Source organism: Gavialis gangeticus, unplaced genomic scaffold, assembly GCF_001723915.1.
Source record: "Gavialis gangeticus isolate Ggan-Ray unplaced genomic scaffold, GavGan_comp1, whole genome shotgun sequence".
In the NCBI taxonomy this organism is placed as follows: domain Eukaryota; kingdom Metazoa; phylum Chordata; order Crocodylia; family Gavialidae; genus Gavialis; species Gavialis gangeticus.
In genome coordinates this window covers 4,678,515-4,694,979 of record NW_017729026.1, presented here as the reverse complement: position 1 = coordinate 4,694,979, position 16,465 = coordinate 4,678,515, and the positions used below count along the sequence as shown (strand labels likewise).

Sequence of the window (16,465 nt, the reverse complement as noted above, 5' to 3'; positions counted from 1 at the left end):
ATATTGTAAATAGCAATCGCATTGATATGGAAAGACTTCTTTGAAGTGACTTTGCTGGACTTTTTGAAGGGTTCTTGGCTGGAGTCTTCTCAGGAGTCTTGGCTGCAGGTTTTTCTGGAGTCTTGTCTGCTTTCTTAAAGGCAGTGTCCAAAGACGTTTGGACAGATGTTCTCCAGGGAGATGGGTGACACAGCAAACTTGTTCGCTGACACGGTGTGGTGTCAGATCAAGCATTGTAAAGTCAAAACTGATGCCATAAAGTTGAAACAGGGTGTCAATTTATAAACGTTGTAAGTGTAAAACATTGTAACTCAAAACGTTGTAATTTGAGGACCGCCTGTACATTGATGATGTAGAAAGAGATCTTGTGGGCTCCTAGTTAAAATTCTGGTACTTTAAGCAAAAATAATTGGGGATAGTTTCTCTGTTTCATGCAGAGCTGCTTCCTCTCTGGATGCTGCTCAGTTATCTCTCCCAGAAGAGATCTGATATAACATCATTACACTTTGCCTTCATGGGCAAAAATTAATCATGTAACTACAGTTGTCTGGGTCACACTATATTAACAAACCTGTTTCCTCTATAAAACAGCTATAGTCTTATGGAAGCTACCACAGAGAACTACAGCATACTAGCATTAGACTGGCAGACATTATTCTGGACTTATGTAATTATTTCAGAAGAACAATTATTCACCTTTGGGATAGGTTCCAAGTGAATCAGTTCCTTCAGATCCTCTGTATAATCCTAGGCTAGGGACAGCAATTACACATAAAGCACTATAAGTGATTGGAAACCAGTTCAAATCTGTAACACACAAGTTGTTCAGTACATATCAACTGCTTTCAAAATGGCTGAAACCAGTTTAAGATAAACCTGGATAGATGTAGTATCAGATTTAACTGATTTAGGTTAAATCAGTTTGTTGAACTTCTGTTCCAGATGTCCTCCAGATTCAAGTTAACTCACAGTTCCCCAGCATCCCAGGATGCTTTGCACCTCCCCTGCAAACCTCCCCTCACAGGGTAGGTGGGCTAGCCATGGCCCATGCTGTCTATTCCAGCTGAGCAGGGAGGCATGTTCTAGCACCCCTCAGCTTCTGGCCTGAGCCACTGTAGGCATGAGGCTGCAATTCTGGAATCAAAAGTGAATGTCTGTTCACTTGCTTATCAGTCCAGTCTACACAGCTTAGACTAAACGGCGAAGATTGAATTGATTCAGCCTCGGGCTTTTTGACTGCCTGTAGTTAACCCTGAGGAACAAATTATAAATATTTCATGAAAATACAGCTTAATATCAGTTTGTTTGCTAAACTGCTTTGCCAATTTCCTTGTTCCTGTTATTTGTATCTTTGGTTATGATAAATCTGTTTACAAGCAAACAAATGAACAAATTCCCCAGCTCTCACACCTCTCTCTCCAGAAGTACACATCTCTGTTAGAACACAAAGTTATCAAAGCTAAACGAAATCTTCCTCATTGAAGCCTCTTATAAAATACTGCCAGTGCACCAGTAAAACATTTTATCTAAAATTTTTACTTAAGAATTATTTTATTTAAAACCTTTTACTGATGTAACAAGGGGATGCAGAGCCAATACAACACTGTTACACTTCCCTCCTCCATGCATTTCAGTGTATTTCTTTGCTTTATCACAGGCTGGGGCTTTGGATCTTTTCAGAAAGTAATAAGAAGAGTTAAACCTCTGGTTTACTGCATATAAAATCCTGAGAAGCAGGTGGTAATAGGTCCCAGTCAGTTTTCGAGGCGAGTACCGTTCCATTTCTCTGTAAAATAAGCATGTCTGTATGTATGCACAAAATATTGAAATTAGTATTTGGAATACTACTAATAGCTTTTAAGCAAAAGTTTTAAGACTTACAACAGAAATTCCACTGGTGTTCTTCATCTAACCTATTTCCTCTCTTGGCTGTTGGTTCTATATAGGGATCTAACAAATAATTTGCACTTCTGTGCTTTGGCACGCTCATGTAAGCACATTTTCTTTTGATCTTCCTTCTGATTTCTCAGCCTCTGTAGTGTAACCATAAAGTATAGTGTGCATCATCTCAACTGCTCAGGCCTTGAGAAGAACCGCAGCTTGTGATACCTTTTCCAAACATTTCAGAAATCTGTGAGTACACAGTATGGCATCTCCAAAGCTAGCAGCTCTGGGGTTAACAGCTGACTGGTCTGCAGTTACAAGTGAAACAGAAATCTGTAAACTGTATCCAGTGGTAGAGAGATTGATATCCAGTCCACATAACAGAAACATTCTCGATCCTGAGTCAGTCAACTACAAATTCCATCGAACTAACTCCAGTATTTGTAATTTCTCAGTTGTAGCTAAAATCTAAAAATGCTGATTTTGGGCTATTTGCACCTAAATTTGATACCTGCAAAATCAGGTATCGAATTTAGGCATGAATAGCTAAAGCACATTAACACACATGTGGATGCATTAAGGCACATTAACACTGTGTATGGACTGACTTGGGACTAGCTTTAGACCCACACCAGACGGTATTAATATGCTTTAATATGTGCACATGTGGATGTGAGCCTAAATTACCTTAATGCACATTAAGCTAATGCACATTAAATGTGTGCCTAAATGCATGTGTAGACATGCCCATTGTTGAGGGCCCCATAGCAACTTACAAATGGCATAAAGCCTTTTGGTTGGTTAGTTGACTGGCATTGGTTTTCATTAATAGAACCATGCAGAGCCATAAGCCTATCACTAAGGGACAAACATACCTTTCATAGGCCCCAAGAGATCAATACAGAAATGAAAGATTGCCAAAATGCAAAGAAACCCTGGTTATGACACTTCTGTTAGCTGCAGTGGGAACAAGGTGGTTCACATGTCACACCACTCTTTCTCTGTCACTGTAGCTCTCCCAAAACGAGTATTCTGCCACTGGTTGGCTGAGCTAACATGTAGGCCAATTTGCCACTAGTAGTGCAATCCAAAATAGGCTTACACTATAAGTGAATTTGAGCCATTACCTCTTTTATAGATGAATCACTAAGTCTTCTGAAGCTGATATTTTTGTGATAGACGAAAGAAAAAGGACATTCATGAGATTTAAAGTCAGAAGTTAAAACAGCTCTTTGTTCTTTTACAACCTGGATGGTGGCTGTGGTGTTTTTCCATCAGCAAACTGAAGATATTATGCTTTGTAAAATGAAATACAAATATGTCCCTTACTTTTCTGTCTTCCACATCCAGTGCAGTGTTATTTCATATATTTCAGCAGGGCTGTATCACTTAAAGCTACCAAAAGAAATTATTGTACTGAAGCTTTAAATAGAGTCTATTTCATTGCTGAGTCAGTCTCTTATGGGTTGGATGAATGGACTGTAAAGCAGATAGAAAACTGGCTGGATATTTGGGCACAGAGGGTAGTAAGCAAAGACTGAGGGGAGGTAGCCTTCAACTACCTGAAGGGTGGTTCCAAAGAGGATGGAGCTAGAGTGTTCTTAGTGGTGGCCGATGACAGAACAAGGAGCAATGATCTCAAGTGGCAGCAAGGGAAGGTTAGATATTAGGCAACACTTTTCATTAGGAGGGTAGTAAAGCGCTGGAACAGGTTACCGAGACAGCTTGCAGAATCTCCATCCTTGGAGGTTTTTAAGACACGGCTAGACAAATCCTTGGCTGGGATCAGTTAGTTGGGGATGAACCTGCTTTAGCTCTGATTTTAGTGTTGGACTGAATGACCTCCCTAAGTCCATTCCAACCCTAATTTTCTATGATTCTTAAGATTTGCTTATTCATATGTGTGCAGGCAATTTTGTACCTTTCAGGAAAAGAAATACAGAAATTATATAGTGAAGGCTATTTTAGAAAATCACAATTGACAGTGGTAATCACTCTGTATCAGTGCTGCATCATTAACCCTCAAGATAAGTCATGTGCCTGTATTATGCTGCTTTATAATGAATAAAATATACTTTGTGGAAAGCATCCCTAAATTAAGATGTATTTCATCCTAATAAATGGCTCAAATATTTTGTTGTATATAGTGATAGGGCTTATTGGAAATCGCTAGCTAAGATCTCAGTGGTCTCCTTTCTAATAGAGATTCTGGGTGCATATACATGAGATGCTATATTGCCATAGCAGTGAGCTACCGTGCTGTAGTTCATTGCTACAGTGACATAGTATCGCTGAGCATGAACTGTGATGCGGATGCTACTGCTCAGTAGCAACTAGAATAACCATATGGCAACAGGGCTGTGCAGTAATGCCAGTTACTGTGCAGTCCACCGCACGTGTAGACACGCCGTCTGTGTCAGAATCTGATCTCATGCCACTTTCACAGGCCCCATGCCACAGTGAAGTTATTCTACATTTACAGTGATGTATGAAAGATCATATTCCATCCATTTCAGCTTTAGCACAAAGGTGAGGCATAAATCCTTGCTAGCTCAGATTACATATTTGCTTTACAAACCTGGGAAGAGAAAGAGGGGGACAGATTTTTCTGGCCCTGAATACATAAGGAGTAATTAAAAACTGTGACCTAAAGAAATAGAATGGAGAAGGAAATATTGTCTTTGTATACAACTGTTGAATTCATCTGTCATTCAGATGAAATTCCTAGACCTTTTCTCTATTAAAGCCTGCTTCTAATAGAGGTTATCCCACAGAAGTAGCTACAGCTCTGTTAATAACAGTGATTAGGAAGCAGGAAAATAGCTTCAAGGCTAGGAGAGAAATTATACATAAACCAGTTTAAGTCACCAGAACCTGGTTTAAACCTGTAATGGAACAGAAGTTCAGTGCACAGTTAAAAAATGGCAGAAACTGGTTTAAGATAAACCTGGTTGAATGTAGTATGAGACTTAACTGATTTGGGTCAAATCGTTTTATGAAACTTCTGCCCCAGACCCCTTCCTGGTTCAAGTTAAATCACAGTCTGCCAACATCCCAGCATGCTTTTCAGCCTGGAGCTGGGCTGTACTGTTTGCTCCAGCAGAGAAGAGTTGAGGGGGGAGAGGCAGGGACTGCCTCCTCAGGCAAACCCTGGCTGGGGTGTAGGGCCATGGAAGATGGTTAAACCCCTCTTCCCCTGAGTACAGAGTTTCCTAAACTTACTGAAATTTAGTGCTGGCTGCAACTGTGGACTACAAATCCCAGAGGCACCTGGAATCAGGAAGAGGATGTAATGAGTAATGCTGCAGAGTCCTGCTGGACTGCAAATCCCAGAGACGTTGTGGGGCAGCGGGAAGACAAAACAAACACACAGCCCATGCTGGCTACATGCCAGAGAGCCATGCTCTAGCACCCCCTGGCTTCTGGCCTGCACCACTGCAAGCACGTGGCTGCATTTCCTGAATCAAAAGTGAATGTGTGTCCAGTTGTTTCTCAGTTTAATCTTTGCAAAGGCTGAATTGATTAATCCTCAGGCTTTTTGACTGGCTATACATAGCCAAATACATATATCTTTCTATCTCCTAAACTGTTGATGAACAATTATTAATTAACATAGTACTTCTGGAAGCTTTGCCAAAAAATATGCATACTAATTCTCAATAAACGAGAAACATTTTCTATAAATTTTTCAGTAATACCACTCAGTGACTATGCTTTCAGATTCAACTGGGGGAGGGAGATGAAGAGGGAGGGAGCTAATGCTACTATGTTGCTTATACATTTTAAAAATCACACTTTGAATGTCTGGGGCCTGAATCTGGACAAAGGTAATGGAATGAACTGTGGCATGTTAGACTACCCATCAATTTATGTGTAGTTTAGGCATGATTCCCTTCATTTTTAATAGAAAAACTGACATAATTTAAATTGCATCTTTAAAAAAAAAAGCTGTTCTCATCCACAGCAAAACTTTTTCCTCATACTTATTTGTTTAAAGATCCATAACAATGTTTATTGAAGATGAAAAGAGTAGTCTTGATGTTTTGCCGAAACATCCTAAGCATACTTAAAAATGGATATTTTATTTGTATTTATCTTAAGAAAAATCTGAACCTAAAATTCTCTCTTGTTTTTAGACTCTGTTCTTTTTTTTTTATGTATTTTTGTGAAACCAGGGACCAATTGGCAACAACATACTGATATCACCAAGACAGCATGAAGATGCAGCACTACTTACAGGAGCTAGGATTTTTAAGAATCAAAGGTAGCTAGATGCCCCTTTCCAATTGAAGTTTCAAAGTTTTTTGAACCATTGTGTGATTTTTTTTTCCCCAAAATTCAGTCTTCACTAAAGCAAAACTGCCAGTTTTTCCTTGCACTCAGGTGTCTTGCTAGAGGACAGAGAAAGAGAGCTTTCTGTCCCTTAATAGGGAAGTACGTAGTACTTTGATATCTCTTCTTTCTTCCACTGACTAAGATTTTGCCAATGAATTAATAACAAAAACTGCATATATCTTTTCCAGTGCAGTGGTTCCTTATTGCCCTCATTCTCAGACATTTCAACACACTCCCCATTCATTTCATGAGGATGTTCATTATTATTAGGTTCACTATTGCCAGGAAGGCAGAAGGCAGGGTTAGGTGGCACCCAAAAGACTAATGTATTCAGAAAGTCCTTATGGTGCCACCTTGCCCTCCCTTCTGCTTCCCTTTAGACTTTCCCATGTTACCTTTAGACTAACATGGCTAGCTACTTCTTGATACCACGAAGGTCACTATTACCATAGTTGTGCATGATTGCTAACTTAAGCCAATGGGTCCAAAGGTAGATTTTCTCCTCTCGTTTTTAAAAATAACCATATCTCTCACTTCGTCTTGTTTTTTTCCACTCAGCTACTCACTTTACTTAACTCACTCAGCTTTCAGTTGGTTCTGTTAAAAAAATCACATCACTCTTGGAGTTAGAGCTTGCCCTCCAACGGACATCCAGAATAGTCATTTTGTAGCTGTCTACCTAAACAGTGTCTGATTCACCACAATGCTATTCTTGCATCTTTTAATTACACGTGAATTCTTTGTTATTATTAACACTCATTAATAACTTAACCTCAGAGATTATTTTGAAATTGAGTTTGTTTGCAAGAAATTATTACACCGTTTTTTGTGAACTTCCTTGGCTACCCTCAAATTTAATGAATGAACACACATTTTTTGTTCTCAGCAGTTTTTTAAATAAACCTTCATTGAAGTTTCCTGCATAATATATAAACAGCTAGTCAGAAACATGAGCCTAAAATGAAAACATTCTTTAAAAAAATTTGATGATATTAATCCAGAAAGAAGGAAGGAAACAAAACTGAGCCGTATTGATTTGTGCCTCATAAGAAATTAAGGGGGGGAAATATGGATGGAGGTATGCCAATAGAAAAGGCAGAATGAATTTGCAGTTAAACATTAGCACTCGACGATTAACAAACACAATAATAAGTTGGCATTCATATTGGAGAGACTTGTTTAAAAATATACCAACATTTATGACAGAAGTCATTGTCCTAAAGAAGATATTAAGTATTGCTTGTATTCACACTATCTGTAATTGTAGTTCATAGCTTTTAAAAGCTTTTCTAGCTCTAACACTTTAATGAAAATTGTATGAGATAATGTTGTTAATGTTGTTGGAGACAAGTTCTGAAATGATGCCCTATATTAAGGCTTTTCAGTGTTTTCATCTTGAATGGCTCTAATGCCATTACCAAATTTAACACTTTATTGATTTTCCACTATGATCACTATCATTATTTGTGTTTACTTTAGTAAAGGGTAATTTATGGTTTTGTCAAATGCCCTTTACATCTGGTACCTGACATTTAGAAAGAGCTGTTGAAATGTAATGGCTGTTTAAAGTAACATTTATTTTAATAAATGTAAATGCTCACTAATTAACAAAATTATATGTATATTATCAAAATGGCTTACATGAGTATTTCTTGGTTTGTTTTCAATAGGGCAGAATACAGCGCTATGATAGCAACTGGAGGAGTAATAACAGGCCTGGCCGCCTTAAAGAGGCAAGACTCTGCCAGATCTCAGCACCATTTAAATCTTGCCACATCACCAACTCCTGAAGAGAAAAAGCCAGTCAGACGCCGGCCCAGAGCTGATGTAGTAATTGTCAGAGGCAAAATCCGTCTTTATTCCCCATCTGGATTCTTTCTTGTTTTGGGAGTGCTTATCTCATTCATGGGAATTGCAATGGCCATCCTTGGATACTGGCCTCAAAAGGAAGAATTTTTAGGTCCTGATGCTACACTGTCAATAAATGAAACCCAAGTTGTACAAAACCAAGGTGGAGTTATACTTCGTTTCTTTGAACAGCATTTACACTCGGATAAGATGAAGATGTTGGGCCCCTTCACTATGGGCATTGGAATCTTTATTTTTATTTGTGCTAATGCTATTCTACATGAAAATCGTGACAAGGAAACAAAAATCATACACATGAGAGACATATATTCCACTGTAATAGACATCCACACTTTAAGAATAAAGGAACAAAAGCAACTAAATGGTGCCTTCACAGGCTTATTAGGAGAAAGTGAATTCAAGCATAGTGGGAACACATGTGCATCACGTTTGGCTGCAAACACAGTTGCACCTTTTTCTGGCATAAGAAGGAGTAGTTTTCGAATAGATAGTTCTGCTGAGGAAGATGAAGTTGCCATACATGAAGACAAGAACATTACTAATCTTCTACCCCCTCTGTTAACTGAATGCTCTGGCTCAGTCTTTGGACTCTGCCCTCCCCCTAACAAGGCTATCGATGACAAAAATGCTAGCTCTATAAAGTGTGAAACAAAATCAATTGTATCATCCTCCATTAGTGCTTTTACACTTCCTGTAATTAAACTGAATAACTGTGTTATTGATGAACCCAGTATAGACAACATCACCGAGGACTCCGAGATCACTAGAAGCCAGTCTAGAAATTTGTCAATGGACTCTCTAGCCATTCGATTAACTGATACCAATGAATCCTACAGACGTGTCAGTGCAGCACTACCACGAAACAGTTCATTTGTGGATTCTCCATCCAGTCAGTTCAAATCTTCTATGACTCTTGGACCAAGCACTGGAAAACTTTTATCACCTGGTGCTGCCAGAAAACAGTTTGGGTCCAACACATCATTGCATCTTCTGTCTGCACATTCAAAATCCTTGGACTTAGAGAGGGGTCCATCTACACTCACTGTCCAAGCTGAACAAAGAAAACATCCCAGCTGGCCCAGATTGGATCGCAGCAACAGTAAAGGATATATGAAACTAGAAAACAAAGAGGACCCAATGGATAGATTACTTGTACCTCAAGCTGCAGTCAAAAAAGACTTTACAAATAAAGAAAAACTTCTTATGATATCAAGATCTCATAATAATTTGAGCTTTGAACATGATGAGTTTTTGAGTAACAACCTAAAGCGGGGAACTTCTGAAACAAGATTTTAATATTTAAACTACAATTTACAAGATGTCATAAAGTATTTTTAGAACATTTTGAAAAGTGTTTCTTTTTCATTGAAAGTGGTACAAGCCTGAATGTTTATAGCACATTATAATTGGCTTATGTTTGCAGAGATCATCATCTTTGTAATACCAACAACAGTTCTATGTCTTGGTAACATGCAGCTGCAATATTGTTCATTAACATCACTCAGAATATGTTGGTGCCACAGATTTCATTTCCTCCAAGCAGTTACTCCTTTGATTGTATATTAGCATGTTATCTTTCATCACTCATGAATCAAGAAGCCTGCACCAGAACTATAGCTCCCATTTGGCTTGTATTTCCAGTTAATTTAATGTTTGCAGCATTCTAACAGTGGTACTTCCAGTTTAGGATGAAAAGTGAGCAGGAGTTGCACTGGAATTCCCAAAGTCAGGCCCATGTTATAGATATTGTCTGTAATACATCTTGGTAACTACAAACCTATAATGTTGTGAAAAGTTATTTTACTTGTTGGGGTGGGAGTGTAGAAGACAATTGGACAGATTAAACATCATTTTTATGAACTCATTGTAATTGGGCAAGTTGAAAATGAGTGTTGTGAACCCTTAACTATGCTTTATGTGATAACCTTTCTACGTCTGTAAAACCTAGTACTGTAATTCAAGGAAATCATATGTAGAACACAATGGCCATAGCTTAGAAATTTGTAGATTTTTATGAGATTAGTTACCCAAAGCATATCATTTGGCAACAATTTTAGAAACAAAAATAGGGATTTAAATTAAAATATGAACATGATGAATGAAAGCAAAGTTTTAGAAATAGTATCTTGATGTGGCAAAAATACAGAGAATAAGTAAATATATATCATTCGTATTTACAGTGCCCAAAACTTAAGATTGCTATATTTGAAAGTACAGAAACAGCTATAATGCTATTAGTGTAAAAGCCCTACTAGCTTAATTTTGACTTGAACACTTTGCATAGCTATAGTGTGATAGTTTAGCTGCAATAAGGTGCAATGAAGGATTTTGCAAATGGAGGATGGCATTTAAAACACAAAGTATTCTGTAAGCAAAGCAAGATTCAGTTTCAGTTATAGGTTATTGATAAAGAAATTAATACATGAAAGCATGTACTAAACATTTTCATGTATTCCATTAATGTATTTCCTGCTATGGGAACCATACTGGATAACATTTATGCCCACTTCTTGGTTCACAAAGCAGGACTGGGGTGGTAATTGGTCATCTTTGATCTTTTCACTTAACCTAAATACTCAGGAATTACTTTAATGGCTTTTCCCAAAAAAGAATCAAACACATTAAGATGTTGTTGTACTTCAGTTGACCATGAAAGATGAAAGACAGAAATATTCTTTTCTAATTTTCAGATTCATATTTCAACAATGCAGTGTTTGTGTCAAGAGCATTCTTGCTCCTTGCATTAAGGCATAGTGTTACTTGTTAGAACCTCAAGCCTATATATTGTAACAGAGTTGGCTAAATATTTTGCTATGAAGCTTTTAATAACTTTCTGGTTCATGTTCTTAAGACATTTGCTATTTTTTGAAATAAAATAAAATGTATACTGATATCTCTGTGGTTAAATTGTTTCCCCTCAGTATCTTGAATTTGTCCACACCTCCAAAATCATTTACACTACTACCACTATGTTAAACATAATGACCTTCCCCATGACTAACTGGTTATGACTTTCATTGATTTCAGTAGCTTCCCCATGTACACATAACAGGGAAGAATTTAACAGAGAAAATGAAAGGGGGCAAGGAGTAGATTTTGTCTATATTTAGGTCACTTATGAATCTATTTGATGATGCATGAAAAAGCTACTGTAGCTGTAAAAACTGAAAAGACTATCATTTTAAAGCAAGCAATGACTCAGTCTTTTCTGAATAGTTAATTTCATTCTTAGCCTAAATAACCTGCTTTTCAGAACCATATTACAAAAGTAGAAGAATGGCTAGTGGTTTTTAATTTGGGTTAGAGATCTAATGCTGAAAAATTACTCATGTTAATGGTTAGTCACTGGAAGCCAAGGTAAACCAAGACTTAAGTTTTTTAAATGGTTTTTCAAAGAGTTGATTTCCCTACAGCAAAAGCCCATCACTATTCATTAAGTCTAAGTAAGAGAATTCTGGACTCCACATGTATTGTAAATTTAATTCAAGTGTTATTACTACCTATACAAGACAGTTAAAAACAGGTTATATCACAACATAAAGCAATTCTATAGTTGGTACAAAACCAATCAAAACCCAGAATATAGAATATTTCACATTTTGTTCTTTTCACAACATTCAGTCAGCTCTAAAAAAAAACAGTCACAAAGTTCTTATTGTATTAATCAGCTAATATGTTAAGATCTAAATGTTAAACTTGTCTTCCACAGGCTGCAGAAGGTTTTGTGTCACAACTCCAGGATTTGTGTCAAATGAGTCTTAGTTGAATAGTAAAGACTGAATGTCTTAGATGGTAACCCCAGCTAATCTTCTGATGCTTAAGGAAGTGATGCTCAACCAGGGTGATGTGGCACCCTGAGGTATCTTGTGAGCTATTCAAGGGTACCACATAATGTTAACACTGTTAGGTATGCAAACATGATTCTTATGATAAACACAGAGATTTCAAATTGGAATCCATAGTATTAAAGGCATTCTGTCCTTTTGTGGTCTGAGTTCTTTGCAACGGACTAACTGCTGTATTATTTTTCTGTAGCTGAAAAGCAAGGTAAACTAAGAGCTGGCATTTTCTAAGGGGTATGTCTAAGTTTAAAACGGTTGAGAACCACTGACTTAAGGAAAGCTTCCAATACTAAGCCTTTGCCCTTGTATAATCTTAAATACAAAGTTAGGTGTCTAGCTGGAGCACAACTTACTGAATCCATTTTGACTTAGTTCTTTTTTTATGAACTGGTCTTGTGTACTAAGTGCATTGCTTACATCTGCCAAGTTTGGTCTTTGATTCCACAGAAACAGGTGGACACTCTCACAAGTCAAACAATGGTCTTGAGATATAGAGGCTCCGATCTACCAAGGGACTTAGGGCTCCTGGTTTGTGTTGCAGACTTCGCAACCCTTGATTAGGTGCCTATGCTCCTTGTATAATTAATAGGGAAGTTTAGTTTATGCTTCAGAAAGGAATTGACAAATGCCAGAGCACTCACTGGGAGCTCTCTAACTTAGATATTAGGAAACACTGGCCACATCTACATATTCATTAATGTGTCTTAGATACTGTGCATTTAGTTTAGTACTTGCTTAATAAAGTACTAACTAAATGCTAAGTAACTAAAGTTACTGCACGGTAGCGCCATCATTGTCATACATGCAGACCCCCACACCCCTTCACACACCCTAGCCACCTTCTCCCCCTCACAGTGCCCTACAACCCCCATACCCACCTACACCCTGCATACCCACACACCCACAGCCCCCCACAAACCTACACCCTCCCAGAATATACAAAAGTAAGACTTCATTTTAAACAATTGTGCAATCACCTCTATTTACACTATAAAAACGCATGTAAATCAAGACAAAAATATTTTTTGAACTCAATTGTTTGTTTCAGATGTTTGTTTTTTAGAGTACAATTTGGTATTTTTCTGGTTCTGAGATGGCAAAACCCCTTGATGAAAGGAGGACTTCTGGGGGCAAGGGGAGGGACTTCTGGTGGCAAAGGTCAGGAGTTAAGGGGCATGACTTCCGATCACAAGATAGCGGCCAAGGGGTGGGTCCCCTGTTAAGGGGTGGGGCTACCTATGCGGCCCTTGGCAGCTTGCCAAAGCTAACTAAACAGCCCTCCGCCTGAAATAATTGCCCATCCCTGTGTTAGGCACTTGAATCCTCTTGTGGATCTGGATCACGGTGCCTTTCTCTGATGGGTAATTCTGCCTCACACTAAAGCATAAAGTCACCAGTCCTTAGTTTCTGCTGAGGGAAATCTGAGAAGTATCTTAAATTTCCAAGTTAACTTCCCTGCAAAATCTTTGCAAATACCTGGGTACTGGACTACTTTCACAAATGATTTCCCTTCAGTCTCCCTTTATCATTTCCTTCCAAGGATGTCAGCAGTAGATGTTTTTCTTTTTCCCTTTCCCACCAAATATTTCACTATTCTGACTGGAAAAGATTCCTTGTGGTGCAAAAAACTACAGATAGCCTTGTTCTAATGTAAGCATAGTCCAAGCAGTGTATTTCTCATCTTTTACAGGACACAGTTTGGCTTCATTTCAAACTGAGGGCAACAACAATGTTGGCTAACACAACTAAACTCATGTTTAACTTTCACCTGTCTTCTTTCATCAGTACTAAACATTTATGCCTGAGGCTGATGATTTTAAACGTAATTCTGGGATTCAGCATGACAAGATACATTCATAATAGTAATTTTCTGTGCACACAGAAGATAGCTGATTTTAATGGTATTGCTTTTGAGAGTGATGGTTTGCAGGATTTTGCCCCTGAGTTTGGAAGGCATGGATCTTTATACTGTGTTGAAATTGGATCAGACTGGGACTGTCCAACTTCTGGATGGTGGGGGGCCATGCACTGCATGGGCTGCAGGCCCTGGGGCCCCCCTGCCACATGGGCAGGCTGGTTTTCATCCCCATTTTACCATGTGCACAATGTAGCCTCCCTTCTGGTTGTGTGTACTTACTGGAACACTGTCATGCTTATATCAAGGGACCGCCACCGCTAATGATGATAGAGTGGATGATCTCTTAATGCATGGGCAGCTCAGCTTTCCCTCCCACTGTCCTGCCTCCAAGAGCAGGCGCAGGAACAAAAACCCTGAGGAGGGAGGGGAACCGGGAGACCCCAGCCACCACAAAAGACCCCAGCCACCACAGAAGCAGGAGGAATGAGGGAGTGGGGTGCCAGCCCTAAGACCACATGTTTACCCTTTGTGGGTGTGTCCAGATGTGTGTAGACATTTGGTTCCCCAGGGTCAAGTAGTAGTGCACCTTGTGTCACAGCTACTTGTCCCTGGGGAATGCCCATGCCACACGCGCTTTGGCACATGGCAAGTTACCCCGGGGGTAGTAGGAGAGGCTTGGACCAGCACTGTGTCCTGGGTCTTACCTGGGATCCTGGGGGCCTCCTGGGGCTGCAGCTACGGCTATCCTGCTGGGCGGACCCTGGCCGGAAGCTGCAGTGTGGCTCTGGACGGCTCTGCTTTTCAGCAGTGCATGCTGCCCGAGTGTGTACTGCACTGCTTTTCTTCCATAGTTTTTTTTACCCCGGATATCCCACAGAAAACAAAACCAGTGTAGCACACGCTCGGGCAGCATGCCTTTGCAGCATAGAGGACACCAGTCTGTGTGGTATGTAGTGCTTCAGACATGTTTGTGGTGCCACATACCATACAACTGCACTCATCTGGATGTGCCCTGTGTGGGTTGTATGTGGGCCTCCAGTTGGACAGCCCTGGATCAGCCCATCTAGTTCAATGTCTTGCCTCTGATACTGTGTTGCAGTATGTACTTTAGGGTAAAGTGTAGATCCAATAGAAGTATAAGGACATTTTTTCATAAGAAGAGTAGTAATAGACTTCTGCCCTCAAGCGTAAGGGTTGCTATGTCTTACCAGCTTTTATTCCAATGAGTGTACTTACAGAAGCTAATATTCATAAATATCTTATCTAGTTTGGATTCCTACTAAGTTCATCTCATTAGCATCATTTTTTGCAGAGGTAATTATATAAGGGTCTTTTTTTTTTCTTTTTTTTTTTTTATTACAAAAGCACTTTCAACTTCAAGTTGTTTGTATTTTTATTGCATTGCAACATCTCATTATTCCGGACCCAAGGGATAGGATAGTAGGAGCACCTGATTTTCATTTTTTATACCACTCATGATTTTAGGTCTCAATCATATTCTCTTTTATTCACACTTTTTAAAATAGGCTGATAGGAACATAATCAAAAAGGTCCCTTCTAGTGCTATCAAACTTAGTCTCTTGCTATCACAGGCAACCACATATATAATCCTTTCATAAAATAATCAATTCCTGCCTTAAAAATCACCCCCTATTTGCTCCCCACCACTTCTATTTTTCTAGAGCATCACTTCTTTGATGGTTAGAAACCACCTTCTAGTTTCCAGCCCAAATTTATTCTTGTGCCAACCTGGCCTTTGGCTTCTCTGTCTCCAATGGATTTATAGTTGTATCCTCCTTTAGCTCTGTTTTGCTAGGCTAAATAAGCCAAATTCCTTTAGTCTCCTCTTTCACACAACACCCTTTTCAATCCCCAATCAGCTTTGTGGGCCTTCATCTCCTCCAGTTTAAATTCATCTTTGGTTGAACATGGGTGACTGCTATGATACACAGTATTCCAAGGTTGGGCCTCACTAGGGCCCTACACAACAGCATTAATATTTTTCTATGTCTACTAGAAACACATCATCTAATTAATCCAAGTATTGCATTTGTTTTTTTTCCTGTCCATATCACAATGCTGGTTCAGAGTCACCTGTTATCAGCTGATATATCCAGATTGTTTCCTTCTCAGTGGGCATGTCTACACATTCATTTAATTTAGTACTTCCTTAATGAAGTGTTAACTAAATGCGCACTAACAATAGTTACTGCACAGTAGTGCTGGCACATGTTTTTCTTGTGACAGTTAATGCACAGTAGCTTATTAGCAGTTTTTGACCAGCATGCTACTGCTCAGTGTTATTAGGCACAATAAGCATCTCATGTAGATGCGCTCAGTTACTCCCATCTGATAAATTTCCAGAATATAACATAAATTTTTGCTATTAGTCCTTAAGTATATAACCCTGAACTTTTTTCCATTAACTCAGTCCTCAGGATCATCTGATCTTTCTTCCAGCTCTCCTCCATATTGAGGGTGCCTCCCAACTTCACATCATCAGCAAATTTCATTCGGACACTCTTACTTTTTTGTGCTAATGTCATTAATGAAAAATATTCACTAAAACTGCTCCCATGACTCACTGTTAAGGAACATTTCTGGTAACTTCCCTCCCATCTAATGTACTCTCTCCTCCCTTCCCCCACGTCAGCACAGCTTGTTGCCTCTCCTTAAC

At 39.0% G+C, this 16,465-nt stretch overlaps 1 protein-coding gene across 2 annotated transcripts in view; it reads left to right on the top strand.

Moving 5' to 3' along the window:
- TMEM200A (transmembrane protein 200A) overlaps positions 1 to 10,981 on the top strand; it is an 88,090-nt gene extending 77,109 nt beyond the window's left edge. For both annotated transcript variants that reach the window (XM_019520292.1, XM_019520291.1), the window contains exon 2: positions 7,890 to 10,981. In XM_019520292.1, the coding sequence (XP_019375837.1) occupies positions 7,906 to 9,384 (1,479 nt within the window). In that variant the 5' untranslated portion in view covers positions 7,890 to 7,905 and the 3' untranslated portion in view covers positions 9,385 to 10,981. The remainder of the gene's footprint in view (positions 1 to 7,889) is intronic.
- The last annotated feature ends 5,484 nt before the right edge of the window (positions 10,982 to 16,465 follow it).